At 50.7% G+C, this 17181-nt stretch overlaps 1 protein-coding gene and 1 non-coding gene across 2 annotated transcripts; both read right to left on the bottom strand.

Moving 5' to 3' along the window:
- Nucleotides 1–29: 29 nt before the first annotated feature.
- On the bottom strand, nt 30–16929 carry heatr1 (HEAT repeat containing 1). Its single transcript, XM_047032635.1, has 45 exons — nt 16862–16929; nt 16405–16564; nt 16077–16293; nt 15774–15915; nt 15561–15662; nt 15314–15454; nt 14932–15143; nt 14425–14558; nt 14151–14265; nt 13830–13931; nt 13390–13504; nt 13197–13304; nt 12965–13072; nt 12716–12801; nt 12269–12480; nt 12029–12150; nt 11729–11926; nt 11172–11328; nt 10892–11040; nt 10517–10709; nt 10176–10348; nt 9923–10087; nt 9535–9777; nt 9284–9415; nt 9080–9183; nt 8532–8678; nt 8264–8382; nt 7850–7971; nt 7531–7659; nt 7029–7259; nt 6762–6891; nt 6432–6607; nt 5773–5825; nt 5534–5657; nt 5278–5418; nt 4876–5171; nt 4569–4719; nt 4232–4390; nt 3985–4119; nt 3784–3888; nt 3496–3664; nt 3175–3329; nt 2768–2926; nt 2530–2638; nt 30–597 (listed from the first exon to the last, which is right to left on the bottom strand). The coding sequence occupies exons 2-45, from the start codon at nt 16544–16546 to the stop codon at nt 509–511; spliced, it is 6471 nt and encodes a 2156-aa protein (XP_046888591.1). The 5' UTR covers nt 16547–16564; nt 16862–16929; the 3' UTR covers nt 30–508.
- Nucleotides 11425–11556, bottom strand: LOC124476145. Its single transcript, XR_006957013.1, has one exon. It is a non-coding gene; the product is annotated as a small nucleolar RNA SNORA3/SNORA45 family (small nucleolar RNA).
- Nucleotides 16930–17181: the final 252 nt, after the last annotated feature.

Raw genomic sequence — 17181 nt, forward strand, 5'->3', positions numbered from 1 at the left:
CATAAAAATCCTTATTCCTTTATTTTCAATTTTTTTAATGAAAATCTCAAATCCAATAAATCACACAGACAGGGAGAAACAGGTGCAATAAAAAGAACAAAGTTAAACCTTTTGCTTATTAATCATTCATTTGTGACATACATTAACCATATACTCTCCTTTGAACGAATTGTACTGGACATGTGTCCATACTTGGCAACCATAGACAGTTTTAGATTTGATATATAAAAGCAAAAGGTTAAAGGTTAACCTATCTGTCATCTCTGTATGTACAGCATTCGTCCTGACGGGCATACACTGACGACCACTTCAGAGAAACAGTTAACGAGTACAATGTAAGACGGGAGGCCAGTGCCCCTCTGGTGTCGAGATGACGCATCTCTCCACAGACAGCTGTCCAGAACAGGGCAGCACTGTGCCCTCATGGGGGCGGGGGTTGGGTGGCTGTGGGCAGGTGAGCCCTGCGGGGGGGGGGGGGGGGGGGGGGGGGGGGGGGGGGAGTCCAGGGTTAGAAGTAGCTCTGGAGAGGCTCTCCCAAGATGGACTCCATCTCCTGGATGACCTTCTGGACCTGGTGCTCCACCTCCTCACATTCGTCTGGAACAGAAGAAGACACACAGGTGAGGGTGTATGGAGGAGACCAGGTGAGGCTGTATGGAGGAGACCAGGTGAGGATGTATGGAGGAGACACGGGTGAGGATGTATGGAGGAGACACAGGTGAGGATGTATGGAGGAGACCAGGTGAGGATGTATGGAGGAGACCAGGTGAGGATGTATGGAGGAGACACAGGTGGGCTCTACCACCACTGAGGAGTCAGCATATCCCCTTCAATGTCAAGTTTACCCTGTTGTCCACTTGATTACAGCCAACAAACTCTGTTCCGTTTAATAAAAGCCTGAAACTTTATACATACTTGATGAGTAATTTCAGTGGGAAACCAGAATGAGCCTGCTAGAAGCCATGTGGCGATGCTCTCTGACAGTAAATTTTTATAGTTTTGCAGTTCTTGCTTATTTTCTCTGTTATTTGGTCGATGCAACTGAGGCTAAATAATGCCAATTCTGTTATGAATATCTATCGAAAATAGAACCATTGTAACCACTATCATGAACAATGTAATGGAGAACTAGCTCTGGGGATTTAACTTTAGTTGCATAAACTCAGGATTCTGCAGGAGCAGACTGAAGGCTGTAGATAAGAGTACAGGGACAATACAGGGACAGTACAGAGAGTACAGGGACAGTACAGAGTACAGGGACAGTACAGAGAGTACAGTGATAGTACAGAGACAGTACAGAGAGTACAGTGATAGTACAGAGAGTACAGGGACAGTACAGAGAGTACAGTGATAGTACAGGGAGAGTACAGGGACAGTACAGAGAGTACAGGGACAGTACAGAGAGTACAGGGAGAGTACAGGGACAGTACAGGGACAGTACAGAGAGTACAGTGATAGTACAGGGACAGTACAGAGAGTACAGAGTACAGGGACAGTACAGAGAGTACAGTGATAGTACAGGGATAGTATAGAGAGTACAGGGACAGTACAGAGAGTACAGTGATAGTACAGAGAGTACAGTGACAGTACAGGGAGAGTACAGGGACAGTACAGGGACAGTACAGAGAGTACAGTGATAGTACAGAGAGTACAGTGATAGTACAGAGAGTACAGTGATAGTACAGGGAGAGTACAGGGACAGTACAGGGACAGTACAGAGAGTACAGTGATAGTACAGAGAGTACAGTGATAGTACAGGGAGAGTACAGGGACAGTACAGGGACAGTACAGAGAGTACAGTGATAGTACAGGGACAGTACAGAGAGTACAGAGTACAGGGATAGTATAGAGAGTACAGGGACAGTACAGAGAGTACAGTGATAGTACAGGGACAGCACAGGGACAGTACAGAGAGTACAGTGATAGTACAGAGAGTACAGGGACAGTACAGGGACAGTACAGAGAGTACAGGGACAGTACAGAGAGTACAGTGATAGTACAGAGAGTACAGGGACAGTACAGAGTACAGGGACAGTATAGAGAGTACAGGGACAGTATAGAGAGTACAGGGACAGTACAGAGCCTGTCCTCTGCCACCCGTACTGTACATGCAGACACAATCCTATGATTATCTGCATTCTTGAGTCTCAGACAAGAACCCTACAGGCACGATATGTAACCTGAGAAAGGTAAGCGCTTTTTTCACACAGCCCTACCTCGAACAAAGGCAGGGGAGAAATGGAGGGACAAAACACTAGTGTCTTGACTGGGTGATATTAGCAGCATGTTCCCTGATAGCTTTCAACGGGAAGTGGGGGGGTGGGGGAATATGACCACATCACAGAATGCCAGGACATCTTATCTTTAATAATCTAGAAGAGAAAATAACAGTCCAAAGCCGCCCTGCAATCCAATTGACCTAACGCAACACTGCATCCTAACAGTTTCAGTTCTGGATAAAGGGTTCACAGGTGTGTTGTTGTTTGAGATGAGGACTGGAGGGACGGGGGGCAGGGGAGAGGGACTTACCCTCCATGAGCTCAGCCAGGAAGGGGATGGTCTCAGGTAGCAGCACCATGTAGTTCTCCCTCAGCTTGCCAGCCAGCTCCAGCAGCATCAGCAGGGCAGAGAAACGCACCTGTGAAGACACCAGAAGCTTCAACACAGTCTGATCCACACTGCTGTCACTGAGACCAACTCGGTACAAGTCCCATCACGCCCATGCAGGGAAGAGAGGGTGAAAGCGTGTGTTTGCCGTGTATCTGACCTTGGCTGAACCGTGTCGCGTCTTTAGCAGTATCTGGTAGTTAAGGGCCTTCCACTGGGTGTCGTCGCCCATGGCGACGGAGAACTGGGCCACACAGGGCACCAAGTGTTTGGTGACGCGTGTCTGGTGCAGCTCCTCTCCTCCCAGGGTGTTCTCCAGCTACACACAGACAGGACAGAGTGAGCCCCGCAGCTCAGCTCAACAACAACAGTGACGAATGTAGGAAGGTCAGGTGACGTGACATTGAAGTCAGGAAAGTGAAACATTTGATAAGGACTGATCGGAGGACATCCGATCAGCGTGGCACTGCTGGATCCCTGGAGGAGCCCTGCAGCTCCACCGGGCATGCCCAGTAGCTCTTCCACCGACAGCAGCTGGGTTGGTCTCAGTCACTGCACGCTCGTTACCTGGTCGACCAGCGGAGTCATGAGAGCCTCCGCCCTCTCTTTGCTGACGAAGTGCTGGGTGTCGTACAGAAAGATCTTGTGGAGACAGTCCAGCAGGTACTGCAGCAGGAGACTACACTTCTCCACGCCGTCTTTGGAGTCAAACAACGCCTCGTCTGAAGAGAGGGACATGGGAGGAAAGGAACAGGAAAGAAAAAAATAAATAAAAAATGCATGACAAGAGTGGATTTAAACGCGTTCACAAGTAACAATGACATCATCATTGTGCGTCTATCCACAGACGAATACCAGTGATCCCTCCCCCACCCTCGGGTGACATACCAGTCTGGGTGACGTTGGTCTGGCGTAGCAGGTCACAGAAGGGCTTGACCAAGTGACCAGCAAACAGCACAAACAGGCCCTTGAGCCGGTCAGCGATGCGGTCGGAGAGGCGGTAGAAGGTCAGGAGCCGGTCCTTAGCAGTGGAGTCTGTCTTACTCCAGTCAAACAGCTGAACGGAGAGAAAAATACCATCTCAAATAGACGCACAAATAGAAGCCAACCAGAAGGCTTGAGTTAACCCAGCACCAGAGGGAGAAGAATCCTAGCGCCAGCGAGGTACTGACGTACCTTGAAAAACAGTGGTCTGAAGGTGACCTCAGACAGCTTCATGACCATGGCCAGCAGACAGTCGATCACAAAGCCCTCAATCTCCTGGGTCTTCTCCAGGTCTCCCTGCAGAAGGAGAGCCACACAGGTCAGCACACAGCGTGACAGAGGTCAGGGAACTGGACTGGACAGTGTGTGGGAGGGGAGATGGATGGACATTACCTGACCGTGTTGGGCTCGGAAGTCCAGGGCAATCAGGAAGAAGGAAGTTAGCTCTGTTTGGTGGGAGTTGAGCTGATCCTTCTCCATCTGAACAATGTGCTCCTTCAAGATTCCCATGAGAGGACCAAGATGGCTCTGAGAGGAAAAATAACATTTTTATTTGTCAGACTCATCTTGCTTTAACGGTTTAATCAGGAAAACGTCAGTATTCAGGGGAGGACACTGTGCAGAGTAGCTCATCACGTACATGTTTGGACTCCATCATCTTGCTGTAGCACTTGGTGATGGTGGGCAGTAGGACCCTGGGGGGCACCTTGGTGGCAAGGGTGGTCCTGAGAGAGGCCAGGCGGAGGCTGAGCTGGGGGGAGGTGCCGGCCTTCTCTGCCACCCTCGTCAGTCGGCACACCTGGGGAGGACATGGAAGCCGTTACTACACCATCTCACTGGGGTGGACCCTGCACCACTGTTTTCACACAGTCTAGAGTCTGGGAGAGTCTGGTGATTTGGAGATGAAGCGTGCAGCCTCACCTATAGGACTGTGTCCTGTACGTCAGGTGGAGGACAAGGTCTGAGCGTGTCCTTACCTGTAGTACCGTGTCCTGCAGATAGGGGCTGATGAAATGTGGGAGGGTCTCTGCTACGCGCTGCAGGGCTGTGACCGCACTCAGCAGGTAGATCTCGTTAGAAAGCACCTCCTTCCTCTCTGCCAGGACTTGCAGCACTGCAGGCATCAGTCTGGATAGATGGAAACACACAGGTCTCAATTATAATCTTAGTCATCGTTACCAGAAGTCAACATTAACTTTGAATTAAGACTTTTATTCAAACCTCATATGGCCCATGTCATTATATGAAGTGTAGTATTTGATGTTCATGGTTTGCTGCCAGTACCTGGGGAGTTGTGGGATGGCAAGGGCCTTGAGTGTGCTCGCGACCTCAGCGACACACAGCAGGGCACTGCCCATCACGTTCTTCTCTTCTTCAGGGGAGGTCAAGATCTCCACTGCCCGGACCAGCACAGGCACAAACGCCTCCTGGTGGTCGGCACCGAAACTGCGGCACAGCAGCTTGAGGCTGTAGAGGGCGGTCTGCCTGTTGATGGCTTGCTCCTCCTCCTCCTCCTCCTTGCCGCGGCCCTTACCCACAATGCTCAGAAGGTCCCCAGTCAGTTCCAGCAGCACAGCCACCTGGGAGAGAGAAGATGGAGGGTGTGTGTTTGATTGACACATACTGGGGTGCATATATTAGCATTGTCATCTGTGTGTGTGTGTGTGTGTGTGTGTGTGTGTGTACCTGTTCCTCTTGCCACTGAGTCCTGTGCTGTAGCTTGTTGTTGAGCAGCTCCATGGCCTTCCTCCTCACTGATGCTAGCTGGTTACCCATCAGCCCACGCATCACAGTGATAAAAGTATCCGTCGGCAGCAGGGCATTCACCTATTGGTTGGCAAAGACAATCATCAAAATAAAGGTCTAAAAAGGCAGAACTAATAGGAGGCAAGAATCCAGCCAGTCCGGCTGATGAGCCGTCAGTGCAGTGGTAGAAGCTCACCTTGTCCAGGACATCGTAGGCCTTGTTGAGCAGGGCTCTCCAGAACTTGGCTGTTGGTTTGTCGGCATTCTCTTCCACGCAGCGAGCCACTGTGTGGATGTAGAGCAGGATCTCCTCCAGCAGGCTACACACACACACGTAAAGGAACAGATCCCCAGAACGTGAGTATAAATGACAATAATGTGCTTGTATGTGTGTGTTTGAAACAGTAAAATCACTCAGTGTTTATGGTGCCCCACCTCTGCTGTAGCTTCTGCAGAGCATCTTCCATGATGTCACCATGGTCCGCCACCTGGAGGTCAGACTATGGTTATCATCAGTATACTATGTACCTTCATATGTTCATTATCACAATGTCACCATATTAGCTCTCTGCTTGAAACTATCCATCCACAGTTTAACATATTGACCGTAAACCAGATTCAGTGGTTCCACTTTTCTAGAGATCATTTTCAGTGACGATATAGTTAATAATAAAGATGCATCATATTTCCATAGAATTTGCAAGAATATTACAAGTTTTGCAAGAAGTAATATAGTAGCATAGCGTGCTACCATGTGATGGGACTTAGGGGTCTGTTCCCAGCGTTTCCACACCAAAACTGAGCTGAAGGCATATTGAATAAATGGAAATATTCTCGTTCATAACCTACAATTTGAATTGCATTGACTCAAAGCCCTCTCAGATGGCAAGGTTTGTTTTTGTTCTGCCAGAGAGCCAAGAGCTAGAGGAAAATAGGAAAAGGATTTCTCTCATTTTCCATGACTGGAAAATTAGTCAATTGCTTTCCAGGATGCAAGGAAAGTTGCATCCTGCACAGTTATTCAAATGATTTGGTTCTACAATATGAGTCTGGGTAATGTGTATGAACATACAACAACATCTGGTTCAACCTACCTTCCCTATGAAGCTGCCTGAAGCCAACAGCTGAGCCATGAAGGAGACAGACAGGAACTTGAAGTGTCTGAGATCCTTGCTGCTGTGGCTCTCCACGCTGAAGATCAGCTCCTCTGCCTTCTCCTCCTCCTTTCTCTTAGCACCTCCTCGACAGAGCGTAGCTCGCTTCCCTGGGCCTGGACGCACCGGGCACACAGGACTTCAGCATTCCAAACACAGCTTGACAGAGGCATGTTCAGCTGAAGCATGTGTAGAGGTCGGACACAGACTTTAACCCAGCTAACAGTGTACGACGAGTGAGTTTCTATTAGGGGTGTGTGTGTTTCTCACCGTCCTCCTTGTCCTGTGGCAGCAGCATGAGGTACTGCAGGACCCTGATGAGCGAGGTGAGCTGGTCAGACACCTCAAACTCACAGCACACAGAGATCCAGAACTCCACGTCCCGCTCCAGAACTGTATCCTGGGAACACGGAAGCACACACACAGTTGGACCCATGCAAGCATCCAACCCGCCCAATGACACATCGTGGATATACACTCAACCTCACCCCTTGAGAAGCCACTTCAGTAGGCTCTGAGAAAGAGGACACACGGTACCTTGTCGGTGGTGGTGGTGGTGACGGCCGTCTGGGTGGCGTGCTGCTTGAACATGAGGAGCATCAGGACCCAGAGGAAGCGGGCGGGGCCCAGGGTGGTGACCAGCTGGGACAGGATTGGCAGACGGCGGTGCTCAGGCACGTGGGGCAGCGCGTCGGTGAACACATGCATGATCTTCGTCACCACTACCTCCATGTGACCTGAGGAGCGCCCCTCACCCTCCTCATGGGCCTGGGGGGGGGGGTAAGTTAGTAAGTACAACTGTTTGTTCCCACATGGGCCAATTGGTTGTGCGGCAGGAAAACACAAACAACAAAAACACAACTTCACAATACACAGCCAGTGTCACACCATTGTAAACCAGGAGCAATGGAGACAGAGGGAGACAGAAAGGATGGTTTCAAGACTGGATCCAGACAGTCATCCAGAACTAGACAGGACAGATCAAACAGCTCAGACAGACACAGATGAACACAGAGGGTCTGTCGACTGGGCCTCTTACCTTGATGAGAGCAGGGATTACCGTCTGCACAGTCTTGTTGATGACCTGGAAGCTGTAGGCATCGTCCAGACGCATGATGTTGGCCCCCATGAAGGTAAAGATGGGCATGATGTTGTGGAGGACTTTCTCCTACAGGATGGTACAAATGGGGGAAATGTATTCAGTTGAGAGGCGTCCTGTCACTATTGATGGGGGGAATCCAAAACTGAGACTTCAAAGAAGGTATAAGAACATTTCTTTATTGATAGGTCATATATGCCCAAGATTCCGCACGCACGCACGCACGCACGCACACACACACACGCGTAAGTGTACTCACAGGGAAGATGCCAGCCACAATGCCCAGCAGCAGTAAGGCATGATGGTGCGTCTGGGGCATGTCCGACACTCTCACACACTGAACCACCAGCTCCACGTTGAACTTGTCCTCATCCAGCACGTCTAAAAGGGGAATCACAGTTATGGATGAGCCCACCCAGGCCTACACTGCAGTGCTGTAGGATGAGAATTCACACCACTCAAGATGATGACAGATGTGGGAGAACTTCAGCCTCCAGCTCCCAAGGCATGAAGAGGCCCCACCTCCCTCTCCTCCCCTCCCACCACCCTCTCCTCCCCTCCCACCACCGTCTCCTCCCCTCCCCCCACCGTCTCCTCCCCTCCCACCTCCGCTCCCACCACCGTCTCCTCCCCTCCCACCACCCTCTCCTCCCCTCCCTCCTTCCCTCCCTACCTGGGCTGACTGGTCCTCCATCGGGGGAGAGCTTCTGGCAGATGTTGAGCAGACAGCTGAGCAGCAGCTGCTTGGTGTATTCCATGTTGCCCTGCTCTGCGGCGGACGTCTCCAGACACCTGCACAGGCCAACAGGAAACAAGCGACGTTTAACCTGCCCTAATCACACAGCTGGCTCATGGCAGGACAGTGAAGGCAGACCACCGGAGAGAAGCTCCGTTGTAGCGAGGCCTTGGAGCCCCAGGCAGACTGGGGAGGGAGCCCCAACCTGGAGAGCAGGGTGAAGAGAGCGGGCACCAGCAGCTCAGGTCTCTTCAGCTTCTTCTTGTGTTGCAGCAGCTCCAGGATGAGGGTGGCCCTGGCCCAGGACACAGCACCTTCTTCTGCCGGGGCCTGCCCACTGTCCTGGACCCTCCTGAGAACAACACACAGGCACACATGGGGGTCAACAGGAGAGCCCAGCTTGAAAACAAAAACAAAGAGAAACCATTTTCCACAAAGTTCAAGCTTCTGAGAAAACTTTCATGGATAAAATATTTGGTTTTAAAGATGGCTGAGCGGTTAGGGAATCGGGCTACCAATCAGAAGGTTGCTGGTTCGATTCCCGGCCGTATAAAAATGACGTTGTGTCCCTGGACAAGGCACTCCACCCTACTTGCCTTGGGGGAATGTCCCTGTACTTAGTGTAAGTCGCTCTGGATAAGAGCATCTGCTAAATGGCTAAATGTAAATCTTTTACTTTTCTAAAAGACCATGCGTCATTACCACACCAGGACACCAAGGCCAGGATGGCCATAGTGATGACAGGTGGCTCACCTCTGCAGCATCTGGCTCCTACGCGTCTGCTGTACACTCACAGTGACTTTGGGCTTCTCTGCTGGGACCAGCTCGTTGGCCACCAGCTCCCCATCCACAGCAATCTAACAGGGAGGAAAGCCAGCTGTAAATGCCGAACTTGGTGGTCATCCAAGTCTAGACAAACGTCATTGTTGTAAAAGATCCTGGGCTGGGTGTCCTCACCCCCTTGAAGACGCTGCTGATGGTGTTGGAGCAGACAGGACTCCTGCTCTCCACCAGAAGGTCGAACATCACCCCCAGGAGCCTCTGCTGCACCTTGCAGTCCTCCAGGGCGGAGAAGAAGGGCTTGGTGATCTGAGGAGACACACCAGGCAGAGGTCACGATCCTGGTACTCTTTGTGGTGAACTAACCCAGTTCATGACGGGGGAAAGACTACATTTAGAACAGGATTGCTGCTCCGCCTGTGGCGTACCTGTTCTAGGGCTATGATCTGGAAGCTGGGGATGTCTGGGTGGGGCTGGGCGGTGGTCCCCAGGGCCCTGATGAACACATCCAGCACGGCCTGGTCCCGTACCAGCAAAGGGGCTGACGCCTCGTTGTACTTGCCCAGGGTGAGCTGCATCAGCTGGGCCTCGCCCCTCAGGAGAATGGGGGCATCGGGGCCACTCTGCTCCAGCAGCCGCTCCAGGATGGGCAGGAGACCCGAGAGCACGGCCTGAGGAGAGGAGGCGGAGCAGACCTCAACCCACCTGTTCAGCTCGGTCTCACAACCGACATTTTGACATTCCATTTGACGTTTTACTGTCAAATCTACACAGAGGGCCTCTCAAAATGTTCTGGTGTGTCCTCCTCCACCCTACCTCTCCGTTGACCTGCTCCAGGGTCCGCAGCAGGGTCATGCTGGTGTACGAGGGGCAGTTGGGGGCCTGGAGACCCTTCAGCAGCTGCTCCATGGAGGCCAGTACACTCTTGTGGCGAGCCTTGCCTGGCTGTGCTACATACTCGCCCCAGAGCAGACCCAGGGCCTACACAGGACAGAGCAGCAGTCAGTGAGAAGCCAACTGATGATGAGGTGTGTGTGTGTCTGTGTCTGTGCATGCGCATCTGTCTGACCTGGCTGACGTGCGCGGGGTCAGCGATGATCTCCTCTGTGTTCTTAAGCAGCCTGGCCGTGATTGGCTCAAAGGGGGAGCCGGCCCCCTCTGACAGGCTCTGAAGGGCAGCGATGGCTGCCCTGCGCACCTCCCTGACCGGTGAGCTCAGGCAGGCCAGCAACGACAGAGCCACTGAGGAGGACGACAAACAACTGAGTCCACCTGCCTGACCCCACAAGCTTCCTGGTGCCACATAACGTATCCAACCTGGATAGTTATCAACTCTAGTGAATAACGTTCACGTCAACAACCAATCCCACGTGTGATTGGAGAGCGCCTCCTTGTTCCCCAGTTCCCTACCTGGAGAGGAGGCTGACGCCAGCTGTGCCCGCGTGGTGCCGGGCTGAGGGGCGAGCAGGGCTCCTCCCACATACAGGGACTGAGTCTGGAGGATGGCACTGACCCTCACGTCCAGCTGGTCTCCATGGTTACTGTTGTAGCCCCACAGCAGGGACAAGAACTTGAAGAGCTCCAGAGGATCACTCAGGTGGACCTGGAGGACCACAAGGTGCAGAGAGGAGATGGAGGGGCGGGTTCATGGAAGAGGACAGAAGAATGAGAGAAAGCATTAACCGAAAAAACTAACAAAGGGATGGAGGATGGCCTCAGAGTCGTTCCCATGACTACATTCTCAAAGCAGGCCTAAAGTGTTCACCATGCTTGTCTTATCGCTACCTGAACCAGCAGCTTCATCAGGCCTCTGAAGCTGGCCATCATGGGCCCCTGGGCAGCCCCGGTGACAATGACGCTGAAGAAGCGACACAGCAGGTGCAGGTAGCAGCAGGTGTTGGTGTCCAGGTTCTCAGGGTTCCACCACACCTCACCTGGGAGAGAGAGACACACCACACCCACCGTGAGCTCATACAGGACTACGTCTTAACACGACGCTCAATAAAAGGGGTTCCTATTGACGGACTGGGAAGAGTGCCGTGTGTGGTTGGGGGTGAAGGTGTACCTTTGAAAGACGCGTCGTGACACCTGAGGCAAGATATGAGACCTCGGAGCAGAGAGACCAGCAGCAGGCTGTGCTCTCTGTGGCCCGTCACACTCTGGAGGTAATCCCTCAGCCCCTCTGAGAAGGAGAAGACAGTGTCTCCCTGGTCCACGGGGGCCTACAACAGGGGGGGGGGGTTTAGTCACCACAACAAATTACGGCTGCCTTATATGACAGAGAACTGATTGTCGTTCTGAATAGTCCCTTTAATAATACTTGTCACTACCCATGTGGCTGAGCGGCCTATGGGAAGGAGCCAGTCAGTGAATAGGAGCAGTGTTCAGTCTGAGGGAACTCTAGCAAACCAAGACAACGGTGCTTGTCAAGATTAGACTCTAGTCTCTGGGGTACAGGGAACGGATGGACCTTGCATGAATCAACACTAACATTTTAATACAGACTAATAAGGAGCAAAGTGTTGTTCACAGCAGCTGTGTCTCTTCTAGATGATTCCAGTATTCTTTATAGATATTTGAGGATTCTGCATGTCCATCATGGGAGGGCAGTGTTCCTCTGACCTGGTCATGCTGGGTGAGCTGCAGCAGGGCAGGCTCCAGGAGGTTGTAGACCTGCTGGGCCGTGTGGAGGTGCTGGGTCCCACCCAGGTCCCCCATGCCCAGCAGCAGAGCCTGGGTCAGGACCAGGAAGGCAGTCGTCTCCCTCCGGCTGGATCCACTCTGCCGCTGCTGCAGCACACACTCTGCCATCCTCTCCAGCTGGACACACACACACACAGTTTTCTCATTTAGATAAAAAGCTGCTTGCCTGGACATCAATTCATTTCAAAAGGCCAGCTATTGAAAAGGTAGCCCACTCACAACGTTGCGTTTGGGGATGTGGTCCATGGTGGCCAGGTTCTTAGTCAGAGTTGAGATCAGATGCTGATTCGCCTGTACAATGATGTCTGACTGAGAAGAGCTCTTCATCACCTCCTTCAGCACTGGGAGAGAACAGCAGGGAACTAAGAGGCCAAATTTCGCTGGACAATCCCCGCTGACATATTAGCTTAGACGAGACTTAAATCATTCCACGTTTGAAAAGCTGTCCAGGAGCGTTACCTTGTGACCAGCCCTGGGTGAGGGGGTGCTGGGCCAGCAGGGAGGAGTGGGCAATGTAGGAGGCCAGCAGGATCTCAGGGGAGTCAGGGGTGGAGGACGTGACCACCAGGTAGGGGATCAAGCCCCAGGAAGCCCGCAGCCCCAGGCCCGGGGTCCTGTCCCACAGCCCGGGGTCGTCCAGCACCCTCACAGCCTCCAGTAACACTGGACACCTACAGGGAGAGACATCAGAGGCTGGGTTTAAAGCTCTGTACAGTACGTGCATTAGAAGATGTGGGAAGTTACAAGATTGACATATTATGCAAAATTGACATGTACGCAGGCATACAAAATGTATGGTATTGGTATACAAAGCTGGGACATGCGTGTTGTGGTGAGGGCTATAAAGCTTATGGTGGTAATTGATTTGAAAGATAAGTATTTACATGAAATGAAATAAATACTGACCAGTTTCCAGCCGCGGAATCTGTTCTCTGAAGAAGTGAAAGCAAACTAGAAACCGTCTCATCTGGGTCCATGCGATCTTTGTAGGCCTACAGTGCACAGTGACTGATTTAACCACCTGAAGACCACTAAGCTTTAACAGTTCAACGACTATTTCAAAAGTTTGCAGACACAAATGAAAGCCAAGTGCCGCCACGCCCTCGACAGTAAAGACAAGTTTGTGAGTGGCGGACACAGAGAGGCAGTGCTGACCTCCACAGCCTTGAGGGCAGCTGACACCACCTCAGGGACATCATCCTTCATCCTGTCCAGCAGAGCCGTGCTCAGGAACGCCTGGTCAAACCCCCCCTGCTGGAGAAACTAGAAAGAAACAGAATAAGACAGAGATAGAGTTAGGAAAAAAATTTACACCACAAAGAAGAATTATACCAGCACACTGTAGCAAGAAGCTACGACAATGTTTCGCTTTCAGTGAAACCCAAACCTGTCCAGAGGTGAGGACAGTGGTCAGGTGGTCCACCGCCGTGGTTCTGACGGAGGGCAGAGGGTGCTTCAGACTCAGCAGCAGAGATGTGTCAGAGTCTCCCAGGATCTGTCAACACACACACACACACATGTAGAAGCTCCTAACACATGTACACAGGCATGCGCATCCAGGAACACACAGTGTACAGTACCTGGAACTTGCCGCTGCTCATGGTCAGAGAGATGAACTGATGGAAGAGGTTTTTCTCTTGGGTGCTGATGCCACTGACATGACTCTCTAGGACCATGTCGAGAGCTCCAGCATACCTGGAACAACACAACCGTTAACAAGGGAGCTACATTAGCCAGCAGACTTGGCTAGCAATAGTCTTGCTACACTTACAAAGTTTGCCAATTGCCATCCAAACGTTTGAGGCCATCCCCATCATTGTTCGATCACGTATAGACACTAATCAATAGTCTACAGGGGGATTTGAACCTGGGACAACTTGATCTGAAGGCAAATGCTCTACCACTGAGCTATAGCCATCCATCACATTTCTATGAGATGGACGGTGGAGCTAAAGGAGAGGGCGTCTGAATGCAGCTTCCTATGGGAGCAGTGTGGTTAATGTCACCGTGTGAGACTCACTTGGACTCAAACAGCCGTATGAACGGCAGCAGCCGCTGGTTGAGGAGGGTGAGGTCCTCTGCAGAGAGCTGGCTCTGGGACAGGTACTCCTCTAGCAACAACCTGGAAGTAACACACAACTACACTGAAGCCCTTCAACACAAACCTGGACTTACAAAAAGCACAACTCACAAAGCTTGGAACCCCACAGTTGCAAATCAAACTACAGACCTTATAGTGTTGGTAGTAAGAGAGACTCTACCCCAAAGCCAGGCAGGTATTTTGTGAAATGAGAAATACTTTCTATCAGGGGGTGTACATGCCATATAGTCAGTGTCTTACTTTGCTACTGTGTTGTCAAGGCCCTTGGACAGAGGCACTTCTTTGAGCATGGCTTCGAACAGGCTGTGGTGTACAGAGCTTGGAGAAGGTTCCTCTGTCTCCATGTCATCTGGGACTGATCACAACAGGACAGGAAAACAAGCAGTCAGACACAACAGTACATGTAGAACTGCATGGGAACACACACTACACTAAAAAGTTGCAAGAGGCACAAAGCCATTCGAATCGCCTTTTAAATGTGTCCAGGGGCAGATGTGGGAGAGTGACAACTCACCTGTGGTGCAGGTGAGCAGAGAGTGGAGCAGGTGGGGCAGCAGGTAGGTCAGAAGGGGACTGACGTCATGAGTGGCTGCCATGCTCTGCAGAGTGGGCACCAGCGAGGGCATGGAGCACAGCTGGTGAAAAGCTCTGAGGAAAAGAGGCCAAAGATATGACACAGAAATAGATCAAACACACAAAATACTTTATGTCTCATGATGTTTCATGTAGCATACAACTCAGGGTTTCCCGCAGCACTTTGCAGTTAAGGCAGCCGCCATAACAACACACGCCTGCCGCCTTGACTACGTTGTCAATTGTTGTTTAATTTTTGATTTATTCGGCATGTTTCCGCCAGTTTCTTTCATTCCAACGGCAGTCTCCCTTGTCTAGAGAACTTTGTTTTTGGAGGAGAACCCCCCCCCCCGTCAGCAAATCTCACCCTACCCCCTTGACTAACACATTTACTGTGGGAAACCCTTTAACTGTAGTATAATTGTATTCCTAGATCCGCTCTCCTCACTTGGGTCCAATGGCCTTGCCCCTCTGGTTCTGCAGCAGGACGACGAGGCAGCCCAGGCCCTCGGAGGCCAGCAGGGGCTCTCCAACCAGGGACCTGCTGACTTGCAGGGCCAGGGTGTTCACCAGCTGAGCGTCCATCACCACCTTCACAGACAGCTGGCACACAATCATGTAGGTGGCAGCCTTATAGTCGGTGAGAGAGGACTTCAGACCCTGGAAGAAGGGAGGGATCGATGCTGTCAAAGTAAATCTACGGTCAGGGCTGCATTTAGCATTTAGGTTCAACAGCCAAGGACTACACTAGACACTCTGGGAGATTTCGGGCTGTGTCTCAGGCTGGTCGCTCAGAACAGATTGATTTCTCATGAGTGACAGTAGTGTACCTTCTGAACGTAGGGCAGCAACTTGGATATGATGGTGTCTGAGACCTTCTCCACCGCCTCCAGAGCTGTTATGATGGTGGAGGCATAGAAGGAGAAGATCACTCTGAGCTGGGCACAGTTGCCAGTGAATCCAGAATAAGCCTGCAAGCACCAACATGCCCCGTTTAGATATCCCTAGGATACACTGTGGATCATAAACAATCACTTTAGAAGTGTGTGTGTGTGTGTACATGCATTTCTAGTTTACCTTGATTGACTTGGTGACTAGTGTGCAGATGAAATCCATGAAGCCCAAGTCTTTGTAACAGTGAGTGATCAGGGTTCCTCTTGCCAATGGTACACCTGGTTTCTACACAGAAATAACAACCTTCAGCTTACTGTATCTGTCCAGTCCATTCAGAAGCACTCGAGTGTTGACGTATCGGTTAGGGACGGCCTGTCCCGGCCCTTGGAAAGTTACCTGTAGCACCTCCAGCCAGTTCCAGCGGTTAGTGGGGTCCTTGATCTTTAAGAGTTGAACAACTCTGACAAACACCTTGGTCTCGTGGTAGGGCAAGACACAGGCCAGCAGGCTGTCAACGTTGTACAGGTGGATGTAAAACCTAAGACAAAAGACGAGCAAGACCATTTTGAACAACAAGGCAATACTAAACTGTATTAGGATGGTTTTCACCTAAATATGAACATACCAACAATGCAGAGAGCATTTGTCTGGCAAGACTCAAAAGGGTCTCACAGGTGCACATGACTGAATGGGCTTTACCTGTGCACAAGCCATTCCAAGCACTTCTGAGCCGGCTTGAGAAGAAAGTATGGAGAAAGGCGAGCTAGGAAGAGGGATATGCTTTCGTCCAGTTTATCGTTGATCTCTTTGGACTGGACACTTCGCTCCATACCCATGGAGGCCTGGCTGAAGAGGGTGTCCTGAAACTCTGTGAAAGCTTGCTCAATACCTAGAAGCTCCTCCAGTCCTGTGCAACCTGGGACAATGAGGAACATGGCAAACAAAAAGGGCAGAAAGCCATAGTTCAGAAGCATCCCAGGCAAGATATGGTACTACTATCATATATTTACGTCAAGTTTAAACTCACCAAGAGCATGGAAGGTGCTCCTGTCCATACTGGCAGCATCTTTAGGATCAAAGAGTAAGGAGGCAACCTCCTTACGACTGAACAGGTTGGCGTCATTCTGGGGCAATGATAGCCGCTTCAGCTGATGGGCAAGCGATGTCATTGTGGCACGCTATATGTTCTGTTGAAGAAAATAATATTGCATTCATGGATAAGCAGTTATCTAGTTATCTATAAAAGTTTAGCTATTAACGTTTGCCAGGCATGTCCTGTGTGAACTGGGTATTGTAAAACCGGCTTTCTATCTTGAATGCTAACTTGCTAGTTAACACTTAGTAAAACCTTGAAGTATGCTTTTAACACAGCTCCAATGAAAAAAAAACATGGTTACCTTGGGTTGGTATGGTTCTTGTTTTTAAACATAATACATTACATTTACAAAGATAAGTTATTGCAAGCATGGCAAGGAATTATTTACCTGATAACAGCGCCTCTACACATGTGCGCAACCTGATGGATTTTTTCCTGACCTCTGGATGTTCTATCTCCGGTTCAGGCCCTACTTCAAAATAAGAGTCCCAAATATTCGTTTTGGTTTTACATACCGGTAAATGTCACGATTTTTTGTTGCAAATCTCACTCCTCGCTCTTTTGAAACGATCGATGAAACCAAAATAGTATGGAAATATTCAATTTATTCACATATACACTATGAAATAATTATTGCCATTGCTCTATTGGCTTTCCATGGCTGACCACCGCCGAAGACATGATGCTTATTTGCACAGCCACAAGAGG

The sequence above is a fragment of the Hypomesus transpacificus genome, chromosome 13 (genome assembly GCF_021917145.1).
Source record: "Hypomesus transpacificus isolate Combined female chromosome 13, fHypTra1, whole genome shotgun sequence".
NCBI lineage: Eukaryota > Metazoa > Chordata > Actinopteri > Osmeriformes > Osmeridae > Hypomesus > Hypomesus transpacificus.